The sequence below is a fragment of the Molossus molossus genome, unplaced genomic scaffold (assembly GCF_014108415.1).
Source record: "Molossus molossus isolate mMolMol1 unplaced genomic scaffold, mMolMol1.p scaffold_m16_p_14, whole genome shotgun sequence".
Taxonomy (NCBI): domain Eukaryota; kingdom Metazoa; phylum Chordata; class Mammalia; order Chiroptera; family Molossidae; genus Molossus; species Molossus molossus.
In genome coordinates this window covers 9,665,711-9,686,376 of record NW_023425349.1, presented here as the reverse complement: position 1 = coordinate 9,686,376, position 20,666 = coordinate 9,665,711, and the positions used below count along the sequence as shown (strand labels likewise).

The 20,666-nt window shown below is 38.1% G+C and overlaps 1 protein-coding gene and 1 pseudogene across 3 annotated transcripts in view; one reads left to right on the top strand and one right to left on the bottom strand.

Annotated features, from left to right (window-relative positions):
* The window catches only part of NR6A1 (nuclear receptor subfamily 6 group A member 1), a 221,244-nt gene that overhangs the window by 159,912 nt on the left and 40,666 nt on the right, over positions 1-20,666 (bottom strand). For all 3 annotated transcript variants that reach the window (XM_036260979.1, XM_036260978.1, XM_036260977.1), the window contains exon 2: positions 18,464-18,505. In XM_036260979.1, the coding sequence (XP_036116872.1) occupies positions 18,464-18,505 (42 nt within the window). The remainder of the gene's footprint in view (positions 1-18,463; positions 18,506-20,666) is intronic.
* LOC118629562 lies at positions 15,806-16,648 on the top strand (annotated as a pseudogene).

Below are 20,666 nucleotides of genomic sequence, written 5' to 3'. Positions count from 1 at the left end.
GCGACAAACCGCAACCCAGGTATGTGCCCATACCACAGTTAAGGGTCTCTCTGGACCGCAGGCCGACGCTCTAACCGCTGAGCCAAACTAGCCAGGTCCAAAGAGAGCATCTTTTTTTTTTTTTTATCCTCACCCGAGGACACCCCTCCATTTTTTGTTCAGGTAGAGTGAGGAAGAGAGAGAGAGAGAGAGAGAAACATCGATGTGAAAGGAATACATCGAGCGGCTGCCACCCGCACGACTGACCAGAGCCGGGGACAAACTGCAACCGAGGTATGCGCCCTTAGCGGGAACCGAACCCGGGTCTCTCAGGACCGCAGGCCGACGCTCTAACCGCTGGGCCAAACCAGCCAGGGCCAAAGAGAGAATCTTAAAAGCAGCAAGAGAAAAGCAGTTAGTTACCTACAAAGGAGCTCCCATAAGGCTGTCGGCCAATTTCTCAAAAGAAACTTTGCAGGCCAGAAAGAAGTAGCAAGAGATATTCAAAGCAATGAAAGCAACAACCTACAACCAAGATTACTCTATCCTGCAAAGCTATCATTTAGAATCAATGGACACATAGAGTTTCCCAGACAAGAAAAAGCTAAAGGAATTCATTGCCACCAAACCAGTATTTTACGAAATATTGAAGCATCTTCTTGAAGAACAACAAAAATATAAACAATAAAATGGCAATAAATACATATCTATCAACAACTGAATCTAAATACAAAATGAGCAAGCAAAACAGAAACAGACTCATAGATACAGAGAACTTTTTGTTGCTTGCCAAATGGGGGGATGGGTGAAGAAGTTGAAGGAATTAAGAAAAATTGGTTGTTAGACCGATGAACCTCACATGGAAGAGGGGAGGGAGGACAGGAAAAAATAAACCAAAGAACTTCTATGCATATATGCATAACCAATGGTCACAAACAAGGTGTGGACGGCAGGAGTGGGGTGGAATTGGGGGGAAAGGGGTTAGTGACGGGTAAATAGGGGAACATCTGTAATACATTCAACAATGAAGAAAAGTTTTTTTAAAAAAATCAAAAACCAAAATGTAAGACCTAAAATTATAAAACCTTTCGAGAAAAACAGAGTAATAACACTGGATTTAGTAATGATTTCTTTGATACGACATAGTAAGTTGCACTACATCAAAATTTAAAACTTCTGTGTATAAAAAGACACAATCAACAGAGTGAAAGGCAATCCATGGAATAGAAGAAAATATTTTCAAATTATATATCTAATAAAGTGTTAATATCCAGAATATATAAAGAACTCTTACAAATACATATGACCGATTAAAAAATGAACAAGAGACTTAAAAGAGGCATTTCTCCAAAGAAAATATACAAATGGCCAATAAGCACATGAAAAGATGTTTAACATCATTAATCATTAGAGAAATGTAAATCAAAACTACAGTGAGATATCAGCTCACACCTATAAGGATGGGTACTATAAAAATAACACAGAAACAGCCCTGGTTGGTTTGGCTCAGCAGTTAGAGCATCTGCCCATGGACCAGGTATTCCCTGGTTCGATTTCCCACGTCAATGTTTCACTCTCTCTCTTCCTCCCTCTCTCCCTCCCACTCTATCTGAAGATAAATGTGGAAAAAAAAAAAAAAAAAAATCCTCCGGTGAGGATAAAAAAAAAGTAAAAAACTAAACAAAACACAGAAACAAGTATTGGTGAGAAATGCAGAAAAATCAGAATTCATGTGCACTGTTAGCAGGAATGTTAAAATGGTACAGCCACTGTGAAAAAGAGTATGGTAGTTCCTCATAAAGTTAAAAATAGAATTATGATCCAGCAATTCCAGTTCTGGGAATATATCCAAAAGAATTGAAATAAAGACTTGTGCCCTGGCCGGTTTGACTTAGCGGTTAGAGCGCTGGCCTGCGGTCCAGAGAGACCTGGGTTCGGTTCCCGCTAAGGGCACGTACCTCGGTTGCAGTTTGTCCCTGGCCCTGGTTGGTCGTGCGGGTGGCAAACACTTGATGTGTCCCTTTCACGTCGATGTTTCTCTCTCTCTCCCTCCCTCCCACTCTATCTGAACAAAAAATGGAAAAATGTCCTCAGGTGAGGATAAAAAAAAAAAGGAAATAAAGATTTGCCCTGGCCAGTTTGGCTCAGCAGTTAGAGCATCGGCCCACAGACCAGAGTCCCAGGTTTAGTTCCCACTAAGGGCACGTACTTCAGTTGCAGTTCGTCCCCAGTCCCAGTTGGGGTCGTGTGGGTGGCAACCAGTCGATGTGTCTCTCTCACATGGACGTTTTTCTCTCTCTCATCCCCCACCCCCTCCTGCTCTATCTGAAGATAAATGCAAAAATGTCCTCAGATGAGGATAAAAACAAAAAGAGAAAAGAAAGACTTGAAGAGATATTTCTACATGCATATTCACAGTAGCATGATAACAATTGCCAAAGGTATAAACACCACAAGTGTCCATCAACAGATGAATGGATAAACAAAATGTTGTATATACATACAATGGAATATCATTCATCCTTAAAAGGAAGGAAATTCTGACACATACAACAACATGGATGAACCCTGAAAACATATGCTAAGCTTAGTGAAAGAAGCCAGGCACAAAAGAACAAATATGGTGTGATTCCACTCATAAGAGACAGCTAGAGTAGTCAAATTCATAGAGACAGAAGGTAGAATGGTGGCTGTCAGAGGCTGGGGGAATGGGGAACACATTGTTAATGGGCACAGAGTTTCAATTTGCAAGATGAAAAGAGTTCTGGATTGATGGTGGTGATGGCTGCACAACAGTGTGAGTGTACTTAATGCCACTGAACTATATGTACACTTGAAAATAGTTAAGATGGTAAATGTTATGCTATGTGTATTTTACCACAGTTCATAAAAATTTTTCCAATAAGGAAAAAAACTATTGCTAATATCATACTTAATAGTGTGAACTCTTTCCCCTTAAGATCAAAAACAAGACAAGAATATAATTCTCAGCATTTTCACCTACTAGTGGACTAGAAATCTTACTCAATGCAATAGGTAAAAAATATAAACACCAAGAAGAACGAAGTAAAATTGTCTTTATTCACAGATGTACACATAAAAAGTTCCAAGGAATTTATTTTTAAAAGTTCCTAGAACTAGTAAACAAATGTGACAATGCTATACAATACAAAGTCAATATATAAAATTCAATTGCATTTCTACATACTAGCCACAATAAAAAATAAAACTTTTTAAATAATACCATTCATTATAGCATTTAAAAATAATACTTAGGGATAAGTTTTAAAAAAGATGTACAAGATCTCAACACTAATATTTTTAAAATATTGCTGAGAAAAAATAAAGTTCTAAATAAGTGGAAAGACACTGAGTTCATAGATTAGAAGCCTCAATCCAAAATGACAACTCTCCCCAAACTGATGGAATCAATTCAATCCAATCAAAATCTGAGCAGACTTTTATGTTAAAAAAAAAAAATTGAGCCCTGGACGGTAGGGCTCAGTGGTTCGAGTATTGGCCTGCACACCAAAAGGGTCATGGGTTCAATTCCCAGTCAAAGGCACCTACTTGGGTTGCAGGTTTGTCCCTGCTGCCCCAGTTGGGGTGCATGCGGGAGGCAACCAGTCAATGTGTCTCTTTCACATTGATATTTCTTTCTCTCTCTCCTCCTCACCCCTTCCTCCCTTCCACTCTCTCTAAAAATCAATAAAAAAATAGCCTCAGGTGAGAATTAACAAAAATTTGACAGGTTGACTCTAAAATTTTTAAATAAATTAATACAAAACCCTAGAATAGTCAAAATAGCCAAAGCAACTTTGAAAAGAAAGAATGGAGATGGAAGAATAACACTACCTGATATCAAGCTATAACACTCAAGATATTTTGGTATTGGTGAAAACATAAGTATATAAAATATAAAGATCAAATTATTTTTTAGTAAGTGTATCAAAAATTCAATGAAAAAATCTTTCAAAAAATGATGCTAAAACAAAAAGACTTTGATTCCTATCTCGTATCATTCAAAAAACATTTTTAAACAGGTTATGGACATAAATGTAAAAGGTAAACCCATAAAGTTTCTAGTAGAAAAACAGAATACCTTTATAACCTCAGGTAGGCCAAGTTTTCTTAGTAAAGACACTGAAAGAATTGATCATAAAAGAAAAAATAAATTGGACTTTATAAATACATAAAACTGCTAATCAAAAACATTAATAAAGCAGAATGAAAAGCCACAGATGAGAATATATTCACAACACATATATCTGCTGAAGTACTTGTATTATAATAAAAAATACTCAACAACTCAATGATAGGACAAAGAATATGATTTTTTTTTAAATAGTCAAGGCTTTGAATAGACAGTTCTAAAAGGTGATATATGGCCCTGGTCGGTGTGGCTCAGTTGGTTGAACCAAAGGTCACCAATTTGATTCCTAGTCAGGACATACCCAGGTTGCAGGTTTAATCCTTGGTTGGGGTGCATACAGGAGGCAACTGCTCAACGTTTCTCTCTCTCTCTCTCTCTCTCTCTCTCTCTCTCTCCCCTTCTTCCTTCCTTTCTAAAAAAATCAATTAAAATATATTTTTTTAAATAATAAAAGATGATATATGAATGGCAGATAAGGGCATTAAAAGCTGAGCAACATAATTAGTCACCAAGGAAATGCAAATTAAAAGCACATCAGTCCCATTACATTGCTCACTAGATGACTAAAATTTAACAGTTGACAACACCAAATGTTTACAAGGATGTACAACTGGAACTAATACACTATTGAACTGTAAAATATATAAACAATTTGGCAATTTCATAAAAAGTTTAACAAACATCTAACATATGACCCAATAATTCCTAGAGATATGTCTAAGCAAAAAAAACATATCCCAAAAAAGCTTGTACAATTTTAATAGCTGCTTTATTCTTTTATTTATTTATTTATTTATTTATTTATGTATGTATGTATGTATGTATGTATGTATTTTTTTATCCTCACCCGAGGACATTTTTCCATTTTTTGTTCAGATAGAGCGGGAGGGAGAGAGAGGGAGAGAGAGAGAGAGAAACATCGATGTGAAGGGACACATCAAGTGGCTGCCACCCGCACGACCAACCAGGGCTGGTGACAAACTGCAACCGAGGTACGTGCCCTTAGCGGGAACCGAACCCGGGTCTCTCTGTACCGCAGGCCGACACTCCAACCGCTGAGCCAAACCGGCCAGGGCTGTTCTTATTTTTTTAATCCTAACCCAAAGATATTTTTCCATTGATTTTCAGATAGAGTGGGAGGAAGCGAGAGAGAGAAACATCAATGCAAGAGAGAGAGATATGAACTGGCCACCTCCAGCACAACCCCAACCAGGGCCAGGGATCAAACCGAAACTGAGGTATCTGCCCCTGACCAGAATCAAACTTGAGACTCTTCAGTCCACAGACCAACACTTCAACCACTAAGCCAAACAGGCCAGGGTGCTGCTTTTTTTCTTCTTCTTTATTGATTTAGAGAGAGAGAGAGATACATGATTGAGAGAGAACATCAACTGGCTGCCTCCTGCATGCGCCCTGCGGGGATGGGGCCCACAACCTGGGCATGTGCCCTGACCAGGATTCGAACCAGCAACCTCTTGGTGCATGGGTCGACACTCAACCACTGAGCCACATCAGCCAGGCTGCTGTTTTATTCTTAATAGTCAAAAACTAGAAATAGCCCAGGTTTTAATAGGTGAATAAATTGTGATACAATCAATGGAATACTACTCAGAAATAAAAATAAATAAATGAGTAACACCTGCAACGACATGGATATGTTGTTAGAGCATATACGCAAAACATTATGCTGAAAAACGCTGGACACAAAACAGCACATGTTGCATGATTCCATTTTTATGACATTTTAGAACAGGCAAAATTAATCTATCTTGACAGAAACCAGAACTTATTCCTTTGTGGGAATCAACTGAGGAAAAGCACAATCGAATTTTCTGCAGGGATGGCAATGTTCTTACCTTGCTGGACAAGGTGTTACAAGGATACATGCATTTGTGAAAACTATTTAAACCTTACACTTATTATCTGTGTATTGCATTGTATGTAAATCATAGCATTATTTTATTTATTTATTTTTTAATCCTCACCTGAGGACATTTTTCCATTTTTTGTTCAGATAGAATGAGAAGGAGAGAGAGAGAGGGAAACATCGATGTGAAAGGGACACATCGAGTGGCTGCCACCCGCACGACCGACCAGGGCCGGGGACAAACTGCAACCGAGGTACATGCCCTTAGCGGGAACCGAACCCGGGCCTCTCCGGACTGCAGGCGGACGCTCTAACCGCTGAACCAAACCGGCCAGGGCCCTTTATTCTTAATAGTATGGTACTGTCAAGCCTGACACTAAAAAGGAGCTCAATTCTGATAGCCCGATTAGTGAATGGAGACAGAGCTGCAAGTAGAAGCCTGAAAATACTACTCTAGGCTTTTACCCTGTTCTTGGGCTTCAAGATGGTTCCTGCTACTTGAAGACACTGATTCCCCTTCCTTAGATCAATTTCAAGGTAAGAGAATTCTGAATGTAAAATCTTGATCTAAGTAAGAAGCTGGAGCCTGGATGGCTCAATTTGGCAGATCCACCTAGGAAACAGTAGCTGAAATGAGAACCAGAGATTTGTTTTTTAAACATACTGTATCTTTATCTTAATATAAGAGCCTTATTAAAAAATAAAACATAGAAATAACAAAAATTACCCTCTGATCCCATTTGCCCAAAGATACCACTAATAAATAATTCGGTGTATCTTCTTCCAGGCTAAAATCTGCCTTCTCCTTAATGATTCTATAGTATTCCATTGCATACGATATTCACAATTCATTTAACTAGTCTCCTATTAAATTATGAGCTGTTTCCAATCATTTTGTTATTATAAATGCTGAAAGGAGTATCCTGAATATACATTTTGCATACCTGTCATTTCTTATAGAGTACCTATGAATACTTATAAATACTATGAATATTTATTAACTGCTACATCTGTCATTTCAATTTTTCAAATTTTAAACTCCTAAACCTGCAAAAATAAACCTGCACATTTAAAATTTTGACAGATATTAGATTGCACTCCTAAGAGTTCTCATTTTTCCACATCATCTGCACTAACAATCATTCTCTAACCTAGGAGTTGCAAATTCAAATGCCTATATAAGACTAACAGGAAACACAAATGGATGGAGGAGGCCGTATGGGTCTGTGATACACCTGAGAGTATATGCTCATTTCAAGAGAGGAACCTACTCTGATACAGCCAAAAGGTGCCACATAGAGATCCAGGCCCAGTGTTAGACCTTCCAATTTATCAAGAAGGCCAGAAACCCAAACCCAAATTTTTATGAAACTCCTGCAGGTTTTAAATGTTGGCAACTAACATGTTTTTATTTAAACACTCAGGTAGCCAAACAAAATACATCTATAGTCTAGACTACATTTAGCACTTGTAGAAAAGATACAGCGTATTTTCACTTTGAATCTTATTATTCATGAAGTTTATCTTTTCCTGCTTATCAACACTTTCCTTTCATACATAGTGACTGTTAGCACCCTCAGAAAAAAAGATGCTTATCTTTTTTTTTCAGATTCATATCTATAACAAATATTGGGGGGGAAAAAAATATATATATATATATATATATATATATATATATATATATAAAACTTTAGGTACAGAGGCTAAAGCATTGTCTTAGTTGACCAAAGTGTGCCCAGAAAAAGCATATGAAGATTCATTTGGGACTGAGTTGCTATACTCTACTCAGCATACACAGAACACCACAAGAACTTTTTAGAAAAAAAATACTAATGTGTAAAACTATGCATAACTTTGAAGAGGGTGGCTGTAATAATCTAGGGTTCCCTCCACTACTTAATACATTTACCTAGTACAGCAAATTTTCTCTTTGGTGAGACATCAAAAAAAGAATTGAATTTCCACATATCTCCCTATGTTATCATATTAAATATAAATAAGCACTTTCAGCCTTTTCTTTATGAAATAAAATTCAGGTTTATATAAATCTTTCTCCACTCTCAAAATGTTACTGCAGTACTGCTTCCATAGGAACAACAATTTCAGCAACCTATCCGGCGTCAATCAGAGTTCCTTCTCATTCCTTCTTAGTCATCCATTACAAATCTCCAGACCCAGATGTTCATTGCCTGCACCCACCAGAGATAATGGCAGAGATCCATGACTATCCAAGGTTCCAACAACAGCTTTGCTTTTGAATGCAACTATCTTTTCATCAATTGTAAACAAGTCCTAAACTCTTGGCTCCATAGGGAGTCCCTACCAAGTCAGTATAAACTTTGAAACAGGGACAGAGGTCAAGGGGATGAGAGCTCAGCCTAAGCTCTGGATCTCATGCCACTCCCACCCTGTTCAAAAGAATCCTTATCAGAAATCCAGGCCCATTATTAGATCTTCTCAGCAAAGGTCACATTCAGGAGACTTGATCTAGCAGATTCAGATAAAGTTTTAGAAACAGGCTCTTAGAACAGTTATGAATGCAAAATACCTAAGTCACTAAGAATGCTGTGGAGGAAAGATGACATAAAAGGGGAAAAAGGGAGATTTGTACACTTATCTTCATTTTTTTCAGACAAGAATTTGTCTGATGATAAGTGGATAAATCCTTAACTTGTGCCATAGAAGAAATCTCTTTGGGAACCTATTCCATAGGGAATTATTCTACTTTGGGTCCAAAATCATTCTAATATATGCAAAAGAACCCAAATGACACTTAGAAAAAGTCTTTATTCTTCCGTACACAAAAAGCCCCATTATATATGTTATAAATCATTATACTGCCTTAAACTCTTTCATTCGCTTTTAAGACTTGTCACAGTCAAGAGTACTAGAAACAAAATAAAAGACTAGTTAAAACAGCAGCTCAGAAGTCTGAGACACTTCTCTACTATGTATTTTGGGTGAGTCATTTACCTTCTCCAGGCCACTATGATCTTATCTACAGTGATACCTCGGTTCTCGAACATAATTCGTTCCAGGAGGACGGTCAAGAACCGAATTGTTCGAGAACCGAAGCAATGAAACCAATAGGAAAGCGTGACTCTCTCTCTGCACTCACACTGATGACGCAAGCAAGGCGCGCTGGGCCGAATGAACGCCATTCGGCTCAACTCGGCTCATCTCGGAAGTTCGAGTTCCAAATATTTGTTCGGATTCCGAGACAAAAGTTTCTCGAATCCCGATTTGGTCGAAAACCGAGGCGTTCGAGAACCAAGGTATCACTTATAAGATTTTTTTTTTTAATCTTTATTGTTGACTGTATTACAGATGTTCCTCATTTTCCCCCACTGACCCCCTCCTCCCCAGTCCCACCCCCCTCCCGCCTTTTCACACTATTGTCTGTGTCCATTGGTTATGCATATAAATTCTTTGGTTTATTTCTTCCCACTCCCTAACCCCTTTCCCTTTGAGGTTTGCCAGTCTAGCAATGAATTTTACTTCTTAATCCCTTCATCTTTTTCACCCACTCCCTCAACCCCTCTCCCATCTGGCAACCAACAAAATGTTCTCTGTATCTATGAGAATGTTTCTGTTCTGCCTGTTCATTTTGTTTGTAGATTCCATTATCGATAGATATGTATTCATTGCCATTTTGTTTATTCATATATTTAATCTTTTTTTTTTTTTTCAAAAAGACCCTTCGTCATTTCATATAATAACAGTTTGGTGGTGATGAACTCCTTTAACTTTTTCTTGTCTGGGAAACTCTTTATATGGCCATTGATTCTAAATGACAGCTTTGCAGGATAAAGTAATCTTGGTTGTAGGTTCTTGCTTTTCATCACTCTGAATATTTCTTACCACTCCCTTCTGGCCTGCAAAGTTTCTTTTGAGAAATCAGCTGATAGCCTTATGGGAACTCCCTTGTAGGAACTAACTGCTTTTCTCTTGCTGCTTTTAAGATTCTTTGTCTTGAACCTTTTGCATTTTGATGATGATGTGTCTTGGTGTGGGCCTCTTGGGGTTCATCTTGTTTGGGACTCTCTATGCTTCCTGGACTTGTATGTCTGTTTCCTTCATTAAGTTAGGAAAGTTTTCTGCCATTATTGTTTCAAACAGATTTTAAATTTCTTGTTCTCTCTCTTCTCTTCTGGCACCCCCAAGATGCGAGTGTTGGCACGCTTGAAGTTGTCCCAGAGGCTCCTTATACTCTCCTCATTTTTTTGGATTCTTTTTTCTTTTTGCTGTTCTGATTGGGCATTTTTTGCTTCTTTATATTCCACATCAGTGGTTTGCTTCTTGGACTTACGTACTCTATTATTGAATCTGTGTAAATTATTCTTTATTTCAGTTAATGCCTCCTTCATTTCTGACTGTGCATCCATCATTTCTGACTGGTCCTTTTTTATGCTCTTGAGTCCCTCACTAAGTTCACTGAGGTTCTCACTAAGTTCATTGAGCATCCTTATAAACAGTATTTTGAATTCAGCATCTGTTAGGTTGCTTATCTCCACTTCGCTTAATTATTTTCTTGGGGTTTTGTTCTGTTCTTTCATTTGGGACCTGTTTCTTTGTCTCCTCATTTTGGTTGCCTCCTTGTGTTTGTTTCTATGTATTAACGAGAGGTATGGGGCTATCTGAGACCAGATGCTGCTTGTTTGAAAGTGTTTAGGAAAACCTGAAGCGGGATCCAAGACAGGCCAATCCTATGGTTAAGCAACTGGCAACAGCTTGGGTGGGGCGGGGCTACCAGTGTGAGCCAGGTTGCTGGAGTCCCAGATATGGCTACTGTCTGCCAGCCCCAGGGAAGGGCTCACCAAAGGAACAAAGGCCTCTGACAGCAGGTTTGTACTGGAGAAAGCCCCCTCTCCAGCCCTCGCTCCAGTGCCAAACAGCTCAGTTCTTCCCTGTATGTCTCTGGTGCCCCTCGAGCTGCCTCCCCTCCAAGCTTAGAGGGAGAGAGTCCGATAAGTCCATGCGCGGGCCCTTTAAGGAGCTGCCTGGGGCTCCAGCCGCGTCAGCTTCCCTGAGCCTCAGTTCCTGCTGGTTTTTCCAGACAGAAGTTATGGGGACTTCTCTTCCTGGCACTGGAACCCTGAGCAGGATGCCTGGTATGGGACAGGGACCCCTCAGTCCTCAGGGAGGACCTTCCCAGCCGAGGTGTCCTCCTGATTTTTATCCGCCACACGTGGGTGTGGGACGAGCCCGTCCACTTCCGCCCCTCCTACCAGTCTCGATGTGGCTGCTGCTTAATTCCATAGTTGTAGGACTTCATTCATTCTGAATGATGGTTGTTCTGTAGTTTAGTTGTAACTTTGACGTGGTTGTCGGAGGACGCAATACCGCGTTTACCTACACTGCCATCTTGACCAGAAGTTCTCTTATCTATAAGATTTTTGAGTGCTTTATGAAAATGCATGTGAAGCATTTAGTGTACAATAAATATTAGCTCTCATTATTATTATATAATGATGATGATGATGATGATGTAGTAAAAGCCACATATCATCAAATGTTGTGTCTGTCTTTCTAACTAAACCAAAATACCTTGAGGGCAGGAATTTTGTCTTAGCTTGGCACACACATCAAAGAAGAAAAGAAATTGGGGAAGGAAGAAAACAATGGACTAAGGACTGACTACAAAGTCAAACTTAAAATTAGATAAATTTATATGATATAACCATTCTTACTCCTAATGAATATATGCAAAGTACATGACACACAATAAATGTTCATTTTCTTTCCTTCCTTGATCTCTAACAGGCAACCTTAAGTCCATTTTCTTCAGACCACACTTGGGCTTATATGAACTGTTTTCTGAGATCAAAAATTGAGGCATATAGTCTGACAACTAGAAATGGACCCATTAAAAGATGGTACAGAATATTGGAATTTTGGATAGAACCTGAGATGTACATTTCTCTTTGGTAGCTTGAAGGATCCACCAAAAAGTCTCCTTGGGATCCCAAAACATTTGACAGATGAATGCAAAGCCAGACAGAGCAAGGTAGTGGTGTTATACTGTCTTATCTGAAGCCGTTTTTTATCTTGCCTGTTCATCCTACCATCACCCATGGATTCCTACTTGGTGGGTATCTATCAATATGGCAAGAGAGAGCAAAGATTAATTTAACTTTCAAGTTTCTTTTTAAATGCTCATTTACCTAGGTCCTTGATTAGTAGAAAAAATATATATAGAGATATAGATACATATACATATATACACTAAAGTCTAGGTTAACAAGAATCTGAAGTATACAGTGTTTTTAAAATAGTAACATTCAGATTTTTAATTGCACAAAATTTTTTCCTCAGCATGCTCTCTATAAAGCCTTGCTACTTTCCCAAGAGAGAATGCATAGTCTGAGTATTTGTTTTAAATAAGCAGAGGGTTAACTTCTTTAGTTTCCTAAAAGGTTACATAAATGGGTTGGCAGATGGTCATTTGGGAGGTTACCTGCTGCTGGTTGGGGGAAGAAGCCCAAAACATTCTAACAGTCAACCAGATGGTAAAGAACAGTCCTGGCCAAAGTGGTCAGCTGTGTATGAGCTCTGTTCCTATGAGGGAACTACTTATGAAGCAGTAATTTACACCTGCTAATATCTGGAATGATTTATCTTTGTATCATTCAGAAACACAGGCTAGTCTAACTGAATAAGTGCAGTTACAACAGCCCATGAGTAGAGAGACTGAGAATTTCAACTTTATGCTACATAGCCTAGAATTGCATTAACTTAATAGTGTTTATCATTTGCCAAGCATTATTCTAAATACATATATTACTTCACTTTATCCTCACAACAGCCCTATAAAGTACGAATAACTTTTTATTGTCCCTATTTTACAGATGGGAACACTGAGACACAGAGAGATTAAATAACTTAGCCAAGATTACAGAGCTAGTAAATACTGAAGCCAAGCAATCTTGAGCCAGAGTCCATGCTCTTAATTCTAAAAAGTTTTGGCTTATATGAAAAGCTAAAGCGTTAAACTAAACTGCAAAAAATTTATACAAAAACACGTTAACTGTGGCATTATTTATAATGTACAAAAAACTGAAAGCAATCTAAATGTCCAACAATAGAATAGGTAAATAAATCATGGTAAAGTTATAATAAAATATTATCCTGCCATTAAAAATATTTATGAAAAATGTTTCATGACTTGGAATAATGTTCCCAACATAATGCTGACTGATGCGGAGGGCAGTTTACAAAATTGCATATATATTACAATTCCTATTTACTTATGTTAAAAATAAGGTCATGACCTAGCCAAGTTTGGCTCAGCGGTTGAGTGTCGGCCTGCGGACCAGAGAATCCTGGGTTCGGTTCCCACTAAGGGCATGTACCACAAAAAAAATAATAATAATAAGGTCAGCCCTGGCCAGGTAGCTCAGCTGGTTGGTGCATCATCCCAATATACCAAGGTTGCAGATTCAATCCCCAGTCAGGTCATATACAAAAATTAACCAATGAATGCATAAATAAGTGAACAACATATCGATGTTTCTCTCTCTCTCTCAAATCAATAAATAAAAATTAAAAAGAAATATGGTTTAAAAAATAAATAAACTCAGACGTAAATAGGACATATTTTCAAAAAACAACAACAATGGCTATTTCCAGGTGGTGAGATTAGGGGTATTCCTATTTTTTAGTGTTTTTCACAATGAACATGCATTGCCCTACTATCAATTTAAACAAAGGCAATTTTTTTCTTTTCATCAAGCTACACCAAGATCCTTAAGCAGTTAGTAAAAACAGCTAAAAAGCACCTACTCTAACTTCAAGTAGTTAACTTTCCTTGGGATAAAACCCTTTGAACATCAAACAATATAGTCAGCACATACCAAAAAGAATGCTCATCTTCAACTTTGGAAACGGAATTAAAATGAATATCAATTTTGGTCAATGCTTACTCTCTAATTACTTTTCTGGATTATTTTATAAGTACAGAAATGGATTTAACTATTTACAGGCCAAAAACTCAGGAATGACTTTGCTGAAATAGATAATAAGGAACAAAAGTTTGACTTTGGAGGAAGAACAGCTGTTGCTAATCCAACTATTTACCCTTTGACCCTGTCTCTGGCCAATGACTGAACAGTATCAATTGTTTTCCTGTATTATGTACTGTTTACAATCCCTGAGAAGCATGAAAGGAATTAATAATTTAGCCTAGAAAGCTGACAGCCTTTATTGGGGAGCCCGTTGTCTATAGGACAGAAATCAGAGCAAGTAGCGGTTCCTTAAGTCACAGGTCCCTTTACTGTTCCTGTTTTATAGCCTAATTGGCCCCCAAACATAAATCAATTATTTCTCCTGTTTTAAGCAACAATGACTTCTATTCTCTAACTTTCCTTGTATCAAGTCAGTCCTTGTTCTCTTAGGTTTTACAACTACACAGTAAACACGATGGCTGAGGAAAAAACTTGGGGAGCAGGGCAGACTGGGGTTATTTGGAAACAGAAGCACAGAAAGGTTATGCTGTTTTGAACTTCTCTTGACCTTTGACTGCCCTTGTCCCTAGCTTATGCTAATAGGCAGGGTACAGAGATGCTTCTTGTAGAAATGAACTTAGCCTGAACCTGTACCCTAACATTGGACTCCAGGAAGCCCAGAAATCATAGGAAGGCAGTTAATGTGAATAGCTGCCCATATTCTAAACATGGCTACCTACCTGCTCTATCATAGAAAAGGTGCTCCCAAAAAAGAAAAAAGGCCACTGGAATTGGACAAAGTCAGTCCTTCCCCTTCTAGTTCCAACACATCCCACCTGTTGTTGCAAACTTACTGTCTACAGCCACTGCCAGGCACAATGGAAAATCAGCAACAATGGTACTTCCTGGTACAAAATAAGCAAGTATGAGCAAGCTTTCCCTATCAGGAATTGGGGGGTGGGGGGAGATTCGGGAAGCCATTGGGACCTCTAAATTCCCAAGATTCACCACCAAGAAATCCCTATTTTTCTGAATCTTATGTGCAAAATTCATGAAGTATTAACATAAATGTCATTCCTTCCTAGTTAGAAGACGAAGAATTTGCAATATCAACAACAACCAATTTCACAACACACACAGACTGGGGTCTTCAGATTTCACATCACTCAGTAAGGCTGACCATGCTTGCTTATTTGAACCCCAAGACTGGTTCAAATCAAAATAAATTTCTTTCCGTTTATTATTATAACTTCAGATATTCATGTATTTCTTCAAAGAGAAAGAATAAAAACACTAACTTCACAAAGATAATATAGGAATTATTGAGAATATTAGCCACATGAGCTAAGCACAACTTTGAACAAGAGTGATTTTTTAGGTGATTCCCATTCTATACTGATACATAAAATGATTCAATATTTGTTCATTCTCATGGAATGGAGAGGTCTATAAATCACCATATCTAGCTAGAGATCTTACGCAGAAACATTAAATGAGTTAGAATTAGTTGGCCCAGAAAGAAGAATCATCCAAAAATCTTATAAAAATAACAAGGGTCTTTCCTAGAAGATGGCATGATTAGTTTTCAATTGATATTAAGTGCAGAAAAGAAGAATAAGTGTGGGTACCAAATGCTAAACGTTTTTTCGCCCCGCCAGTGTGGCTCAGTGGCTGAGCATCGACCCATGCACCCAGAGGTTGCCAGTTCTATTCCCAGGTTGTGGGCCCAATCCCCAGTGGGAGGGCATGCAGAAGGTAGCCAATCGATGTTCTCTCTCATCAATGTTTCTATCTCTCTCTCCCTCTCCCTCTAAAAATCAATAATGAGACTATTTCCATGGCCGGGGGCGGGAGGTCTCAGCCATGGCTGCGGCGAAGCCTTGGGACCCGGTGTTGGCACCAAACGCCGCCGGGCTACTGCTGGGCCATTTCGTAGCTTCGGGGATAGTCAGTCAGGAGATGTTAAATATATCTAAGAAATCAACTCCTTGCTTTGTGAACTTCTCCAGGCTACAGCAGACCACAAATATTCAAGCTGAAATCAATCAGAAAAACCTGGAAATTGAACTTCTAAGACTAGAAAAAGATACAGCAGATATTGTTCATCCTTCTTTTTTGGCTCAAAAATGTCAAACTCTTCAAAGCATGAATAATCATTTGGAAGCAGTGCTAAAAGAAAAGAGGTCCCTCAGGCAAAGACTGTTGAAACCCATGTGCCAGGAAAATCTGCCTATTGAAGCTGTTTATCACAGATACCTGGTACATTTGCTGGAATTAGCAGTGACTTTCATTGAGAGATTAGAAATTCATCTTGAAACAATTAGAAGTATTCCTCACTTAGATGCAAATCTAAAGAAAATGAGCAAGGCTTTAGCCAAGATGGATATTTTGGTGACTGAGACAGAAGAACTGGCAGAGAATATACTCAAGTGGTGAGAACAACAAAAGGAAATTTCCTCTTGTATCCTCAAAATATTAGCTGAAGAGAATTATCTTCACAAAATATTATAATACCATAACGCCTTATTTACCTTTTATTTCTAAAGTTTATGTCCAAACTATTAATGCCAAGTGATTCAACTGATTCAATTAAGCAAAAGTAAATAATTTATTTTTGCTTATTTGTGTGTAGTAATGTGAAGGCCATTTTTAGTCAATGATAACGCGGGTCTCTATCAATAGGCTTTGCTGCTAACAATACTGAAAGAGCCCTCTCTATATTGAAGGACTAAAATTCCAAGTTCATTAAGACCAAACTAAATTTTTCTTTGTTTTTCATATACTTTTATTCTTCTTTTCAATAAAACTCATGAAGATCAAGTATAACTGAAAAATAAAAATTAAAAAAATTAAAAATAAATAAAAATCAATAATGAAAAAAATTTTTTTATGTTTTTTTCAAATAATTCCAGACAAGAAAATTATTTTCCAATAGACAGTTAATACATGAAGGCAGGACCTAGACTTATTTGTGTATCCCTGGAGCACAGAAATGATACTGGAACAGAGAGAACACACAATATCTGAATTCTCAATTATCTGGCATGTTTTATGTATATGTAGAGTTCAGTCTGAAATATTACAGGGCATCTTAATGTCCTTCCTAGTGTCCAAAAATGTTTCTAAGAAAGAACCATAATCAATAATTTACCTTTTTCTCCTCCTACATGAAGGCTATTCATAAGAGGACAAAAATAGCATGTTCACTAATAGCTACTGGAATTTCAGGTGGCAGAGAAGGGTAAACTGAGCCTGTACTTCCTACAAAACTGATTCTGAACTTTGCAGCTTCTAGAAAGACAAATCTATTTCTTGTGTTTGATAAGCATTGTGGGATTTATTTTGTCTTGCAATTAATAAGTATTAGCTGAACAAACATAAGTGTTTATACTATTAAGATGTGTGTGGCAAATATGTGAGAAGGTTCTCAGTGTCAGAGAGAGAGAGCATTAGCCAAGATGGTGAGAAGGTGAACTTTACCACTTATCCCAATAGCAGACTGGTGACAAATGGCCAGCCCCATGACCCTAAAAAATACCAGAACTAGAAAAATAATCCTAGATCGTCTCATGGATTCTCAATCTAAATTATCATTAGATCTTTTGGCATTATAGCAAAATAAGGTCTGTGGACACTGGATATTCCCACTTCTTATTTCCAATAGTTACAACAATAGCTAAGAATGATGAATGCCACATGTTGAGAGTACTAGAAACACAGATCATTATCTATGATCAAGACTTACATATTCCTACCCTGGCCAGTGTGGCTCAGTTGGTTGAGCATCGTCCCATGCACCAGGAGGTTGCTGGTTCGATTCCCATTCAAGGGCACATGCCCAGGTTGCAGGCTTGATCCCTGGTAGGGGGCATGCAGAAGGCAGCCAATCGATGATGTGCTCTCACATCAATGTTTCTCTCTCTCTTTCTCTTTCTCCCTTCCCTTCTTGCTAAAGATCAATAAACTACTTGGGGAAAAAAGACTTATATAGTCCTGAAAAGCATCATTTAATTAGACTTTGAAATGGTTACTCTCATATCTTAACCTTAAGAATATAGATAAAGATGCTTCAGAAATTTAACTCTGGTATAAAAGTTATTAATTTTAAACATCTAAACCATGCATAATCCTTCTTTGAAATAAATGATGTCAAAACTAGTCAATACTTTAGAAAAGTGGTTGTGGGTATATGGTTGTATGTGTACATATGGTTGCATATGGTTGTTGTTACTGGTTTTGTGGGAGACAGATGGACAGAGCAAGGAGATTAGAATCAAATAGAAATTTTCAGCAAACCAAATTTCTATAAAATGAGCTCAATCCAGGCCACTGAATAATGTCAGGAGAAGAAAATGAGAGCGCAACTAGAAAAGATATAGTGCCCTCCCCATAATTATAAATTAAAGTGAAAATAAAATCTAAGTCAGTAAGGTCTATCAATGACACCTTAAGTTATACATTTAAAAGTACACACACACATCCTTTTTTAATTACAAACACTGGGGAACATTCATAACTTACTAGTGCCTGGGTCGAGCTCTGTCAATTCATCCTGACAAAAACCTAAAGAGAACATAATAGAAAAAAAAAAGATTATGATTTGTGCATTACTCAAAGGTCTTTGACTCCAAACATGAAATATCACATAGTATAAAAAAAAATCCAGACTCAGAAGTCATATTTGGATTTAAATCCTAGCTCTATAACATTTAGTTACTATATATTGCTCTCTGAGCTTCCATTTCATTATCTTTATATAAAAAAAAGATAGTAACCACTTACCAGAACAGTAATGAAGATTGAGATATTGATATAAAATGCTTATTTAGCACAGTCCCTGGCACAGAGTAGAAGCTCAATAAACAAGAGCACAAATAATTATGAGTAAGCATGCAATGTTAGTTGAAATAAGAATTCATGAGAAAATTACAATTCATTTAATATCTGTCATGTTCTACTTATCATCATCAATTATTTTCCAAAAGAAAGTAAAATACACAAAATATAAACTTACAACAAATATCAAACAGGGTAATTTTACTTAAAATTTTCACGGATGCTGAAGAATTTTACCTATATGCATAAATGGAAACAAGTCTATTAATAAGTGTGATATTCAGGTTGGAATAAATACCTCTCAAAGCATATTTCAGGCCCAAAAGGTCTGAGTTACATCTGATTGGTATGTAACTATCAAGTGTGTAACTGAAAAGAAAAATCAAGCACAGTGAATGGCACACAGTTAAGTGTTCTAGACACAGCTGATAAAAGTTCTTTTTTCCTGTACTGACTACCTACTTTCTCCTGTTTGCTTTCTACTCATCATCAGTTCACATATTCCCTCAGAAAAGCTCTTCCTTACCCTTGTCTCAAAAGGTCAAAGCCTCATAATTTTCTCTACTACTCTGTGTACTCATCAACAAGAATTAATTACTTGTTCAATGTCTGACTGATTCCACTATTAAAATGTTCCACAGTCCCTGGCCGGTTTGGCTCAGCGGTTAGAGTGTCAGCCTGCAGTCCAGAGAGACCCAGGTTCAGTTCCCACTAAGGGCACGTACCTCAGTTGCAGTTTGTCCCTGGCCCTGGTTGGGTCGTGTGGGTGGGAACCACTCAATGTGTCCCTTTCACGTCGATGTTTCTCTCTCTCTCTCTCTCTCTCTCTCTCTCTCTCTCTCTCTCTCTCTCTCCTTCCCACTCTATCTGAGCAAAAAATGAAAAATGTCCTCAGGTGAGGATAAAAAAAAATGTTCCACAGGGAAATAGACCTGGCCTATCTTGTTCACAGCTATATCCCCATGACCTCTGATAAGCCTAGCACAAAGTAGCTGTTCAATAAACATAAACTGTAGTATCTCAATAGTAACTCAAAAATTATGAAGCAAAACTAAGACTAGAGGAATATGAAAGCATTTTCTGTTATCAAGCTGGGCAACCAGAAGCTAGACCAGCAACTGGGAGAAGGTTTAAGAAGAGGGATTCAAGTAGCTGGTAAACTGTTTAAACACCACAACTTTGAAAGTCCTTTGCAATTCTGAATATTCTGGCCATACCATTCACCAAACATGCCACATCCCTTCCTGCCATCCTGTGCTTCCTCCTCCTCCACTTGGTGAAGAACTATTCATCCTTCAAGATCCAGCTCAAATATCACCATTGTGAAAGATGGGGAAAAAAGAGAAGCCCTTCCGCCCTGGCCAATTTGGCTCAGCAGTTAGAGTGTCAGCTTGCGGTTCAGAGAGACCCGGGTTCGGTTCCCGCTAAGGGCATGTACCTCAGTTGCAGTTTGTCCCCGGCCCTGGTTGGGTCGTGCGGGTGGCAGCCACTCGATGTGTACCTTTCACGTCGATGTTTCTCTCTCTCTCTCTCCCTCCCGCTCTATCTGAACAAAAAATGAAAAGAAAAAAAAAATGTCTTCGGTGAGGATTAAAAAAGAGAAGCCCTTCATACATTCATCAAAAGATAAAGGATTAAAAAGAAGAAGCCTTTCCTACGTTCATCAAAAGATAAAGGAACAATTTAATATCTGCCTCTTCTACCAGACAGTGAGCTCTTCAAGGGTAGAGACCCATGCCATATCCATCTGCAGATCTTCTTCTATGCCTGGAACAGTTGTTAATTAATACATTATAGAAGATGTTCAAATGCAGGATGAACTAAACAGAAAACACAAGCCAGCCTCTAGGATCACAGTCTGGGGGAAGAAAATCACAGAATCAGAAGT